Below are 14,198 nucleotides of genomic sequence, written 5' to 3' on the forward strand. Positions count from 1 at the left end.
AGAAGTGTAATGAGCACAATTTGGGAGAAGAATGTTGACAATATTGATATTTGCCTTAGACCATTCTTAAAACATGGTAACGAGAAACACGTCAATTACTAAGGGGTAAAAATTGTGGTTTACACAAATGTTATGTGAAATATCGCATAGCAAAAGCAATGTTTTGCGCATACAAAGACATATCTGTGTTTGTGTGTACAAACCGTGCATGCACACGCACAAAACACTTTTCTACCCTCTTCTATCTTCTCTCTCCCCTGTACAACATGCTGATTCATGCTTGCTCAAGAAACAAGGAATGACTATTATGCCATAATTTTGACCAATCGAGAGGTGGAAAGAAGGGCAATTTCTGATTGGCTGTTTAATTTCCAATCAGACAAAACTCAGGAAACACAGCATGGTTTTAGCCATTTTTTGGTCATTTATAAGCACTCTGATGTTTTTTTTTTTCTTTTTTGGCTCTCTTAATTCTGCTAAAGAGGGAAAGCAGTGGGACGCTGCTTAACCTTAGAGCACAGCAAGGTTTTACCATACTTAATTTTGGCTGTCAAAATGTAACACAAAAAGGCTGAGTGCTAGAACATATATTGGAACATGAATGAAGAGTACAGTAGAGCGGTTTGAATGGTGCAGTGAATTTTGTTGTTGTTGTCAAAGTGAAGTACTGTGTTGAACTGTAATTTACTTGTCACCCCATATGCATACAATTTCTGTACTACTCGTTTGATCGGTGTCAAATCGTTTGATCGGTCTTGTATTGTAGACCTATAAAGACAAGATACAAAATTGTATTTTTTTGTAATTTAACCCCTTTGTTACTTAGCTTCACAGCATAGTGATGCATTGTTTATGCTGTAGGTAAAAACAGTGCATTCCACCATTTCACTGTTGATGTTCAAATTCAAGTTCAGTCGGCTAGGTTAGGGACAGATATTTCAAAAATAGATGGTTTCGGTGGGCCTAACGTTAGCAGCTAGCCTACATCATTGTTAAGGCGTTTAACATCCTGTTTAACATGAGTTTTGTATGCTTCATCTCGATACACATTGACCGGAACTATTTATAGACTATTATTACCTGTTATGTTATTATTATCTGTTACTATGACACTGCTCTAAATGGTTTGTCAAATTACTGGTCCTATTTGGCGAAGTGGACAGCTCTTTTGGAGCCGCACACAAAGTGCACCTAACGAATATATTCGTCTTCTGTTTATCTCTGATGAACTGAAAATGGGCGTAAGTAATGTTCATCTTGTGTATGTATTGTCCATATTCAACCTGTCGGCTGCTCATCTCGTTCAGTATACGGTTGTAGATACAAACAACAGCAAGTAAACATTTTGCCCTGGACTTTTCTCCTCCAGTCTCGCTGTGGTTCTGGCATATTTAGGGACCCCCCCCATCAATTTCAGGCTAAAAAGCATTGGAATGCATTGCATCACTCTTATTTGTAATGATTACAATATTACTACTTTTTTGTGTGTAATATATTACACAACCGACCGCGTTATAGCAAAAAGTAATGCATTACAGTAATTACATTACTTTTGTAATGCATTACTCCCAGCACTGGTGATGAGATATACTTGCACCAATGTTTGAACAACAAATCACATATGATTTCTATTTGATTTATTCCTTATTTCTTATTTTGATACTTTTAGCTGTTTTCTGCCCAACATTTACAGCAATGCTGACGTCACCTTATTTTTTCACTCTGAATAGCTACAGCAGATGCTTATGCAAGCTATACCACACTGTTTAATCCTTTTTTTTAAATTAGTCAGTAATAATAATAATTATTATGTTGGATTTGTTTGCAAGTAGTCCATGACCGAGAACTCTCTCGATTGAGTCAAAAACAAAGGTGATCGAAATTTAACAGCGAACAAGAAGTGCCTGGAGTATGCAACTATTAATAATGTATCAGAAGAATGCCTGCTGTGTATTCCACTCGTTTGAATACACATATGTCGGCAACAGAAACTCCAGGGACACTGAGCAACAGCAGCATTCAAATAGACATCTGTTTCTTTTTGTCAGCATCTGCCATCATTACAAATGGAAAATGTGTAGCCATAAACAGTTAATTACTGCTTATTGAGAGGAAAGAGACACTGAAGTGAAACATTTGCATACATTTATTTTTAACGCATATGTTTAACAAATAAAATGGTGCACAGTGGCATGAGTGAGTAATCATGTTACTTATTATTTATGCAAAAATATGTAATTAGCCGTTATGACCAAAACTCCTAGCAGTTGTTGGGATTGGAATCCAGAACTGACATAAACTGTTATTAACTCTTCACTTTGCTGCCCAAAATAAGATAATCGTATTACAATTCATTGTAGATATTTCTGTTCATATGAAATACTGACAGGAAGATTCTAGCTTTTACTTTCAGTAAGACTTGACCATGACTTTATAGCAGTAATTCTTTCTTTACAGAAACTTAATGTTTGATTTATTATTCTTAATCTAAGATGGCAGTTTCATTGCATCTAGGCACCTACTTGCCTGTAAATTTGTTTATTATGTTTTTATGAGAAGAGGAGTCGTAAGTGAGAAAGGAAACACAAATGTTTCAGGCTCGCCACAAGATCGGGCTCTATTTGGCATACTGTCCAGAGATGCCAGCCTGGAGCATTTGACTTTTTCCCTCATTAACATCCATCCATCCTCTTTCTGGCACTTGTCCTCATTAGGGTCATGAATGAGCTGGAGCCTATCGAGCTGACATCCGCTGAGAGGTGGTGTATCACCATGCACCAGTGAATCGCAGGATACATAGCCTGCAGCCAAAGCGCCATTCAAACTCAAATTCGTGCCTACATGAGTCTTCAACCTCAGAATTATAGTTTTGGAGCCTTGGAGGAAATCAAGGAAAACCTGGGCAAAAAAAATATGTAATCACCAAACAGGAAGACCCCGGCCGAGATTCGATCCATAGCAACAACAGTGAGGTAGACGCAATAACCATGTCTACCATGCTGGCCTTCTCATCTGTAGTCCCAAACAAGCAGAGTTCAAAGTTCCGATACTTGTTTATTTGATGCGTTTGGAATTGTTTTTTTTTCAAGTGTTCTTACAACAAAATAACCGACGAAAAATCTCTCTGTGGGCAAAGTTCAAACATTAGAGTTTTAAATAATAATAATAAAAAAGCACCAGAACAACATAACATTTCCCTTGGAAACACTGATGATATCCTGTGGCCATTTAATTAGTTTTTTATTGACACACAATTTCGTTGCATTTCACATTAACACATTTTTTGACACTATAACAGAACAAACACAATAACACAAATATATACAAACAATCAGACATTGCAGATAATTATAAAATCCACGTTAGGAATATCTATGAAATGGTCATGAACGCCGTTTAGACCCTTTAACATTTCTCTTGGAAACACTGACATCTTGTGGCCATATAATTTACTTTTTTATTGACAGGATTTCTTACATTTCATATGACTTCTGTAATTACTTTGTCATTATAACAGAACAAAAATAATAACAAAAATATATACAAACAATGAGACAATTCTAGATAATTATAACATCCATACGATTAATACATACAAATGACTTTCACATAAACAATTTAGAATAAATGTCCAGATTTATTTTCCTTTCCTTGTTTGCAAACTTAAGAGACTCAAAATAAAGATTTTGAACACTTTAAAACATGGAGTGAAAAAAAATGTCTTTGTGAATGTGAAATTTCTGTAACAAAATTAAAGGACAAACAATATGGTAAATATCTGTCTTTGTATAAGAAATACGTAATTAAACTTAAAATTAAATTTTTTATCCTGATATTAGTTTTTTTTTTTAAGTAAAAACTTCTATATTGTCCCATAACTTCACACGAAAAGGACAATCACACACACACACACACACGCACACAAACACACACACACACACACACACACACACACACACAAAAGAATCACACTTTCTTGGACAGATTGGCGAAATGTACATGTTTCATCCAATTGAAGAAATCTTGAAATGTATTCATTAATTGGGTATATGTTACGTAATACTTTTAAATGTATTTGTCTGACTTTATTAGTCATAGCAAATTTTGAAGGAGCAAGCCACGTCTGCAACATAAGTTAGTTAAAACAAGGTCTAAGAGCTTCGGCAACATTTCGTGGGTAAACTAACTTAATTTCTTATCATTGGCTGACAAATCAACACCAGAGCAGTGGTTCTTTACCCGGGTGCGATTGAATCCTAGGGGTTCGTTGAATTGGTCTCAGGGGTTCGCCAGAGCCTCCACTGTGTCGTGCACAGGTGTCAAACTCAAGGCCCGGGGACAAGATCCGGCACGCCACATTATTTTATTCCGCTCGCAAAATGTTCATTTGACTTCAGGTCTCTGGCTAAAATACCAAACTTGCAAGTTGTCTTCAACTTGACTTGGAAAAAAAAACAAGCACTATTTAATTCCCAATCTCTCTTTTGAACAGTTTTTGCTGGCCTCTGGTTTCAAAACTAGTACGTGTTTTATGAACATATTTCAATTTTGACTGTCATACCGGATTTTGTGCATTTAGGTTTTCACTAAAGAGGGGTTCGGTGAATCCGCATATGAAACTGATGATGGAGATTCAATACCTCCAACAAGGTGAAGAATCACTGCACCAGAGACATCTAGGAGGGTCTACACAGATCCACGTCACTGGGGTTGCAGGTGAACGGAACCTATCCCGGCCGACATAGCCATATCGAGAATCCTCACATCCTTATGCTCCCCTCCTCCAAAGTTGCTGTGTTGCTCCGGTGTTGTTTCCCCGGAGAAAGAGCGCTGAATGAGATCCCATGGTGCTCTGCGTAGCACTCAAATTAGTTGTTGGTAGTGTTTGTTGGTAGTGTCAAACAAAAACAAAGCATCGCAAGACCCCATAACCAGTTTGACGAGCGCATTTTATCATACATGAATACTATATCACTCTATCGCATACTGTACATATAATACTGTGTTACTGGTCACGTGGCTTTACCACAATCCTGTAAGTAGTAAGTTATTAAATAGGTTTTTCATCAACTTTTGAGATCAAACATTAACTCGGCTATTGAGTTTGAACAAGTGTAACATTTTGTTTCAAATACTGTAATTGGCAAGTCACACCCCCTGATGAAATGCCAAATATCCGAATAACAAACGTTTGTCATGCCAGTTGTGTGGCAATAGTGAGCATTGTTTGCGCTCATTGCCCCACAGTATGAACGAGGTAACAGGCCCGGGGAGCTCTGGCCCGGCGAGTCCATCTCTGCCTTGTCTAAAGAAGACAGATGGTGGCTTGACAGCAAGGAAGTGGCTTGGCCCAAGCTCTGTTTACACTCCAGTGTTCTCTCACACACACCTTTCATTCAGGTGACGGCCTGAAATTGTATTATGATTATTATTATGAAGTCGGGCATGCCTTGTTGTTGGAGCATTTCTAACACTCACAGCTGTTGATCACCTGCAGTCAACACGTGTCACAATGTTGTGATCTGTTTGATCCCCCGTTTGTCTGTGTGTGTAGTACGAAGACAGAAGCAGGAGGAGGAAGAAGAGAAAGGAGTGGCACAGGTATACTGGATATTCTCGCTGGTTTTGATGGGGGGTGGGGTGGGGGGAATCCAATGGGGCGGCATGGCAACACAACGCTTATAAAGACATGAGACACACCCTGCCGGCAGTCTCAAGTCAGCTCTGTGTAGCAGCAATTTGCAGTAAGCATGCTCAGCCTCATGAAATTACCGAGGGTCGTCACCATCAATCAAGTGCCCAAAGTAAGTTTACTGCATCTTTAATTGAACATAGGGTCACTTTAATGGATGAAGGGGTTCTACGGTGCTTTGCCATCACTTCAAAGTAACTGTATAATGCAAAACTATGTTTACGTTTTGGATAACTTTGTAATTCAACTGCGATTGTATTTCCCTTGAACTTAAGATGAGGCCAAATAGAAACTGAATGCACAAAGACAAGATGAAACTCAAAGTTGTAACAGTGCTGTATGACCACAATTTGCTGCAATCCGATTGCGTGGAAAATGGGTTTTCTTTCAGAAATACTTTCTTGGTACTCTCATTTTTTTAATGCTGCAAACAAGCTAGAACATTGCAAAATAAATGGTGCAATCACATCTCAACATCTCAAATCAGTGTTTTACAAATGCTGTATTGCATGGTAACATTTTTTAAAATAACTATTGGTTGGTTTTTATTTTTATTTTTTCGTTTTTAAACTCTCTTATTTTCATCTGACATGACAGCCCGTCGCCCACTTTGCCTCATTTGAACTAGGATATGCTCAAGCTCACGCAAACTATGATAAGGACAGGTTCTTTCGAAATGTATGGCTATTACTATTCATATTTTTACTAGCTGATACATGGCTCCTGCTAAATTTATAGGCGAGGGTTTTACAAATAGCCAATTAAAAGGGTATATGATTAAATGAAAACAAAACTTGTCAAAATTCTTCTGAACAACTTAATTAAAAGTTAATTAAACATAGCTTGAGTGTTGGGGTTGTTTCGAGTGACTTGAAAATCTTGCTTTAATTGACTATATACTTTGTATAATTCCCTAAAATACTTTGAAAGTTCATTTTATGTTTTCTTCTTGAGGTGTTCCATGAGGACAGCATTATTTCCGGCTACCGTTACCCGGCCAGCTCGGCCACAGATTGTATTTTGAGCCTCTTTCAGCTAACCAATGAGACCCTAAACATCTGGACACACTTTCTGCCCACCTGGTAAGCACTTGCAACATCTTATTGTTATTCCCCTATGCTCATTGCGCTTGACATTTTAGTCCAATGCACTTTCATGCTCCATTTTAACATTATAAACGCAACAAAGTACAGTATTTGACTGCTAAAACATTTTTTCAAGCTATAACTTTGATTGAATAAATTGTTGGAATGTCATCTGTAGTGATTGCTAAATATAGAAGAGGACAGCGTTATTACACTCTAAAAAAATGCTGGAATGTTTTTAATACTCATTGGCTGGGTGGCTGTGGATTTTGAGCTGGTTGGGTTACTACTGGTTGGGTTTGTCACAATCAGATTATACTGATGCAAGTGGGATAAACTGCATGACAATATAATAATAACAGACAATAGACATATTTTTTCTTCTTTTTTTTTTTTAAATATCTCCTAGCAACCATGTGTGCTAGACCTCCACAAATGTTTCTTGGCAACACATTGCAAGCCCAGTGTTTAACAATAGATACTAAAATAGAATAGAGTGCTTTAAATGGCATTGCACAAGCAGGATGACAAAAGTGTCAAATCTGGTGTTTTTATGGGAACAAAAATGTCTTGTATAGGTTCTTTATACTTTTGTTGCTTTCATTTGACATTATACAATTAAAAAGAATCAGTCAGTTTGTTTCCTGTTCATTATTATCATAATTATGCCTGAAAAACATCAACTGACATGAGGCCCAAGTCTGCATACTTCGCACATACGCATCTGATTTTGATGATTTTGTTATTGGTTACACACATTTTCAGTAAGCATGTCCCAAAGTTAGGTTATTGTTTATTTTTATGTATTATTTTTATTGTGCTCCCTGTGACTCACTGGTGACCAGTGTCTCAACTCTCGCCACCTCTCACCCAAAATAAACTGGGATAGGCTGCAGCTCATCTGTGAAGAGGACAAACACTTTGAAAAAAAAATAGGGATTGATATTTATCCTCACAGTGCCCGACCAAATCACGCTCCTGTCTGTACTTGAGGTATGTCAGGGTGCATCCCAAACAGTAATGGGCCTCATACAGTAAAGTTGGACTACTGCTCAAGGTAGCTCCCACAATGTAGTTGCATTTTCATTTTTTTTTTTTTTTGTCCATAGCCTTCCTAATGTCATTTCCCTCCAAAACCCACACATTTGTAAATAAGATAAATCCCTCTATTTTGCCTCAACCAGGGAGAAAGAAAAAACAAAACAAAACAAAAAAACCTTCAATTTCAGAGGTAAATTATTGAAGAAAAAACATGCATATCTTAACAGGTATTGCCTTCATATCATTCACTGGTTTTAACAGTACTTTGTGCAGATTGTTCCTCATAATAATATATCCCCCACTTTCCAGCTTTTGAAATAATTGGACATCCGACGTTTATTCTGCTCTCCCCACGAAGATAAAAATGTGTTTGAATGACTGCATCTAAATGTGCCTCCTTTCAGGTACTTTCTATGGAAACTCGTTAGTGTGGTGGCGATCCAAACTGCATGGCAGCACCCCTTCACCTGGCCTCTGGTGGTCTTAATCGTTTCCAGCTGTATATATCCACTGGCATCGAGCTGTGCTCACACCTTCAACAGCATGTCAGCGCGCATGAGACATGTGTGCTTTTATTTCGACTATGGAGCTCTGAGCCTCTACAGCCTAGGTGAGTGTGTTGTTTATACTTCACTGGAATGCAGGCTAAAGAAAAAGCTCTTGATAGGACGCAATGCAGCTGTGTGTCACCTCGAGCAACATTGTAAATTACGTTTAAACATATTGCGAGAAGAATTTCTGTCAAAACTAAGTAATGGCTGACAAGGCCGAATTTTTGCTCAGTATTGCATTTTCCAGTTGATCATTGTAATCACTGATTTGGTCCTTCTATCTTCTAGAAACATTTAATTAACGCAATAATTATTTTTTAAAGAATGATTGCACGTTTGTTTGTTTTATTTCGTATCTCAGGTACCCCCTGAAGTTCTTTCAAGTACCCCCCAGGGGTACCCGTACCCCCGTTTGAGAACCACTGCCCTACATGATCTCATGTACTTTGATACTGTAGTGAGGATTAAACATAGTGAAAACCCTACTTCCATTCATATAGTCCTGCAGACATGAATCAAACATTTGAAATGTAAGTTTCGGAAACGTATGTGTTGCATTTCAGGTACTGCTGTTACATATTCAGCTTACGTGTTCCCAGACAAGTGGGTAAACAGCATTTTCCACCAATGCTATGTCCCCGTTGCTCTGATTAACTCCATTATTTGCACCGGCCTGGCCTGCTACTCCAGGTATGGTAAGAAATGCACTGTAGCTTAATGTAATCTCTTGAGAGGAGTATGTCATACTTGGCAACACATCAGCTATTGCTTTGTGATTTTTGTGACAGTCATGTGTTACCTTTATGGTATGTACATTTATTCCATCGAATGAAGATAGAATTAAGGAAAATCTTTGATGTCTTACCCACTAGTGTCAAAGGCTGCATTTGCTTCTAAGTTCAGGCTGTACTGATGTGCCTGTTAGATTGATTGCCAAAGTAAATCATGACACAGAGTCACTAAGCACACTTGAGTTGTAGACAGCAGATACTGTCACCAGATAATGTACTGAACCTATGCGTGATTGTAGATTTTTAATCCATCTGTGAATGTAACTTGCCAGGCTTGGATTACCAAATCTTCATCATAATCACGACGTTGTAAAGAGGTAAACATTTTGCACGTCCCTTAGTGCAATGTGTCTTAAATTGGGGTGTCAAACTCATTTTTATCGTGGGCCACATTGTAGTCATTGTTTTTGTCAGACTGCCGGTATGAAAGTGATGTCAAATAAGTTTTGAATGTTCAAAAGAGAGATTGGGAATTTATAAAAATGCTTGTTTTTATTCCCCCCAAATTTCTAAAAGTTAAAGACAACTTGCACATTTGGTATTTTAGCCGGAAGCGGTACGATTTTCACATAAAATGATGTGGCAGGCCGGATCTGGCCCCCGGGCCTTGAGTTTGACACCTGTGGTCTAAAATGACGTCAAATTTGACCGCGTGTGATTCTGTATTTGTCATTCATCTTCAAATGATCTTTCCTCAACGCATGGTGACTTGTTGATGTCGCTCGGCGTGCAAACCCAAACAGCGGTTAACTGCAATTGTCTTTGAGCTTCGTTTGGTTGGAACTCCAAACAGAGGCAAAACCTGTTTTACAGAAACCTCCCAACTTTAATCAAGTCAAATATTCTTGCATTGTCCCATTTGAATGCAAGACAAGATGGTAATGGACAGAAACATATGCGGGAGGGTGAAAATGATGTAATGTTAATGGTTTTTACTATACAGTATCATTTTAAAGATTCAGCACCCAAATGTGCTCATTTCATGTGTTTTTCATAAAATTTTAAGAACCTATCGCGGTTATGGTTTGTATTTCCGCATTGCCATTTGATACTTGATGATGTAAGAAGCTTAGATATTTGAACACCATTGAATTTATTTCAGATTCCACGAGTGTCGGACTCCAAGGTTCAGCAAAGGTCTCCGTCTTGTTGCATTCGCCTACCCCTACCTGTTTGACAGCATTCCTCTCTTCTACAGGGTAGGGCCTCATTTGTCCTCTCCAGTACATGTGTCTGACAAAAAGTGCAAAACAAGAACAATCATCCATACCAATCAACATTCGATATGCAAGAGTTTTTTTTGTCGTACAGTATGTATAGTAATACGACACAATGAAATTCTTATTCGGTTCCCCGAGCATGATCGAGCGCATGATAAAGTAGGCAATTAAAAAGAATAAAACCTACCATGGCTACAATAAAGACACGTTTTATGTTTCTAAATGTGACTGTTTGAATTGCAGATGTGATTACAGTATAAAGAGCTGAAAAAGTTGATTATGCCTTACGGATAACATGAAACTCTTGTCATGTTAATTATAGTACTGTCAACAACAGTCAGCCCGTTCTGTGCAGCTGTTCTCCCTTGCTTGTGTGGTCACACCAACTTCCTCCCACATTCCTGTGGGCATTTATGACACTATGCATGTGCTGTAATCAATGTAGTAACCTTGTTGTTCATTGCTGATGATTTCTTGAACTCATGAGTGGCACGCAAAGCAGTTGGCGGGTTATTTTATTGGATGATCATTGTTAAACTATGTTTGAAACAGCAATACAACCTTACTAAAACAAACATTTCTCTCAGAGTCTTTCCAGCTGCTGCAGTGATACACCTCAAAACAAATTCATTATTTTTATCTTAATGACCTGTTCTGCCTTATTTCCAGCTGTTCCTATGTGAAGGGGAAGGCTGCACAGACAATGATGCCAATGTCTTCCACCACACCCACATTGCGATGGCTTTCCTCACTGGCTTCCTGTTCGCCACACGTCTACCTGAGCGCCTAGCGCCTGGCAGCTTTGACTATATTGGTGAGTCAAATCTGAAATTGTGCCGGAGAGTGGCCTCGCAATTTTTTCATCCTTGGTTCAAGCCAAGTTGAAAATGACCTTTTCCAATTTGCAGGTAAAAATTAAGTGAAAGTAAAAGTTCAAGCAAATTTAATACTTGGTCTAAATGACTCAAGTCTTAAATACAAGCAAACATTCGATGCCCAGTCTATTGACTTTAAATGACAATTGGTTTGGATTAAAATGAACGTATTGCTAGAAAAAACGAACAAGACAAAACACGTTGCATGATCACAAATGAAAAACTCCAATAACATCAACCTTAACTATGGTGGTGATGTTTAAGAGCAATTTCTATCCCCGCCCAAATAACAATATATTGAATGGAAAATGGTCAACTGCGCATTGAACCATCTATTCATTTTTCTATTGCCTCCTAACCTCACTAGGGTTGGTGGTTCACGCACCCAATCACACCTAAAGACAATTTAGGAAGACCATTACACCTGTCAAGCAGGTTTTTGAAGTGTGCCTGGAGAGAGCCCACGCGGGCGCAAGGAATACATGTAAACTCCACACAGGCAGACCGGATCGAATTGGAATTGAACACAGGAATCTGAACTAAGAGGCGGACGTGCAAACAACTCTTTCACCCTGCCGCCCCAACTGCACATTCATTACATTTCTTCTGTCTTTGTCTTAAAGGGACAATTTGTAAGATTTAGACCGTATTTTTCATTACGGACAGCAGGAGGTGCTGCATTTACCATTGTTCGTAGCTTTAACAGACATGGTTGGAAGTGCCACCCTCCAGGTAATACAATTGAATGATTACTAGACCTACGAGTATATTTAAAACATACTGTTGGTCTTTAAGAACACATTTATTTGCAAGTTTTTGAAATTTGGAATCATTTTATTCATTTATTTTTGCTGAAAAATGGTCTAAATCTTACACACGGTCCCTTTAAAGAACAATGTGCCATATGCTATGTGTTTGCTCTGAGTCAGGAACCATGAACATAAACTGTGTGATGGCTCCCTCTTCAGGTCACAGTCATCAACTTTTCCATGTCTTTGGCATCCTTGGCACCCACTTCCAAATGATGGCGGTCGAGCGAGATATGGGATTGCGACGTTCTTGGCTTCTCAACCACTCCCTACCCATCACCTTTACCAACTCATTGGGCATGACGTTACTTTGCCTACTGGTCAACCTGACCATCCTCCTCCTCTTCAGCCTATCTCTCCTCTTTGCACCAGCCGGTCAGCATAAGAAACATAGGAGACAGGTCAAGGCACATTAAATGTTGACGTGTGCTAGGGCTACATCACGGCACAGAACTCCAAGCTGGTTTTTGGATGAACTGACGTATGTTATTATCAACAGTATGAAACATGTTGGGGTTTTGTTTTTGTTTTTTTTCAATGGACTTCAATGAAATGTCCATGTGAGCGTTACAAGATTCCATTCTGCACTGAAAACGCAATGATAATAGCCTTCAGGTCACCGTGATGACTGCTGTTGGATGTGATTTAAAGTGAAATTTGTACGACTACAATAGAAATGGGTATTTAAAAATAATTTCTTCAAATGTATGTACTCTCAAGCCACCAATACTACAGCGTTGTTGAATTACGGCATTTGTATGAAACAATTATACACTGTATTTGATTTCCTGAATTCTGAAGAGTTCGAAGGGAACAATACGTGAAAATTCCAGTATCATAGAGTATGCTTTATATTACATTTAAAGTTGAAGTCAGACTCAAAATTGTCATTCCAATAATATGTTCTATGCAGACTCACTAGTCAAAACATGACATTGTAATTAATGTTGGTTTGTGGTATATGAATTCAGCAGCAAAATCCACCCGTTTTTTCCCAGTCTCGGGTGTCAGCCATTTTGTCACTTGTTGTGGAACGAAAATCACATCACAGTTGCTTAGGTAATGACCAATCACAGCAAACCTGTTTTGTGAATTTGCTCTTGTGATGCTTGTAAGCTGGGCTGGGATTGGTGATTATTGGGTCTCTGATAAACTATGATGTTATTTTCAGGCGCAAGAGGCAAAAAGGCTGGCCCTTGAATCACGAAAAAGAAAAAAAAGGGTCGATTTTGCTGCTAAATTCACATATTCACATTCTACAAATACACTGTTCATTTTATTGATGGTTTGAGACTAGTGGGTGTGCTTACAACATATTATCCTTAAAAACATTTATATTTTTGAGGTTGACTTTCCTTTTAAATGTCAACATTTTATGTGTCTAGCTGTTTACCAAGATTTTGCACTGATCATTTATAAATTCGTATGCATGTATTAATAATTTAAGGTTATTTATTTAATGCGCCTTTTTATGAAATAAAACATGTTTGGTGGCATAATTTGAACTTCTCAGAAAACACTCTGTGTGTGCGTGTGTGTGTGTGTGTGTGTGTGTGTGTGTGTGTGTGTGTGTGTGTGTAAGCGGCTGAGTGTATACGTGACCCAATCAGAAATAAATTATTTATCAACAGTGGTACTTAATCTGTATTTATCATGGTGTATGAATGAATGAATTCATTTTTTTGTAGGGGTAGGGGCCGTGAGGTAATTTCCCAATTATTCAAATCTAAATCATGCAATTTCTTGGGCATAAAACAAACAGACAAACACACACCACCAACCAAAGGGAATAAAAAAAAAAAAAAACTTAAAATATTTTTTTTACTTAATTTAACACAACAATGTACACAAAGTTATTGCTTTATAGTCTACAAAATAAATCAACGAAAAGTGGTAAATGTGAGGTGATGAAGGCTAACATAGTAATTCAAATAAATAAGTCAATAAAACAATACAATATTGTAAATAAATAACATACTGTATATAAATGAAAGAAATTAGCTCAAGGCCACTTCCTTGTCACAGTCTTTGCAAAATCGTCTGGTTCGAAAAGCTTTGGGGTTCAAAGAACAACGGGCAGATAACATTAACCTTTCTGAGGTATATTTTTACTGAGGGTTCAATTTTAGAATTG

The 14,198-nt window shown here is 38.0% G+C and overlaps 1 protein-coding gene across 2 annotated transcripts; it reads left to right on the top strand.

Moving 5' to 3' along the window:
* Positions 1–5,695: 5,695 nt before the first annotated feature.
* Positions 5,696–13,563, top strand: paqr5b (progestin and adipoQ receptor family member Vb). 2 transcript variants are annotated; one of them, XM_088413861.1, is made up of 8 exons: positions 5,696–5,804; positions 6,647–6,774; positions 8,223–8,428; positions 8,933–9,059; positions 9,433–9,477; positions 10,263–10,359; positions 11,050–11,194; positions 12,224–13,563. In XM_088413861.1, exons 1-8 carry the CDS (start codon positions 5,751–5,753, stop codon positions 12,478–12,480), a joined length of 1,059 nt encoding a protein of 352 aa, XP_088269987.1. In that variant the 5' UTR covers positions 5,696–5,750; the 3' UTR covers positions 12,481–13,563. The 2 variants fall into 2 exon arrangements, with proteins under 2 accessions (XP_088269987.1, XP_088269988.1); XM_088413862.1 differs by lacking the exon at positions 9,433–9,477.
* The last annotated feature ends 635 nt before the right edge of the window (positions 13,564–14,198 follow it).

Source organism: Hippichthys cyanospilos, chromosome 4, assembly GCF_059441005.1.
Source record: "Hippichthys cyanospilos isolate Australia breed blue-spotted pipefish chromosome 4, RoL_Hcya_1.0, whole genome shotgun sequence".
Lineage (NCBI taxonomy): Eukaryota > Metazoa > Chordata > Actinopteri > Syngnathiformes > Syngnathidae > Hippichthys > Hippichthys cyanospilos.

Excerpts from the sequence above, each read along its gene's own strand:
- paqr5b (XM_088413861.1), top strand. The coding sequence starts at position 5,751 with ATGCTCAGCCTCATGAAATTACCGAGGGTCGTCACCATCAATCAAGTG. Across the intron at positions 5,805-6,646 it reads CCATCAATCAAGTGCCCAAA|GTGTTCCATGAGGACAGCAT; the intron begins GTAAGTTTACTG and ends TTTCTTCTTGAG. Across the intron at positions 10,360-11,049 it reads GCATTCCTCTCTTCTACAGG|CTGTTCCTATGTGAAGGGGA; the intron begins GTAGGGCCTCAT and ends CCTTATTTCCAG.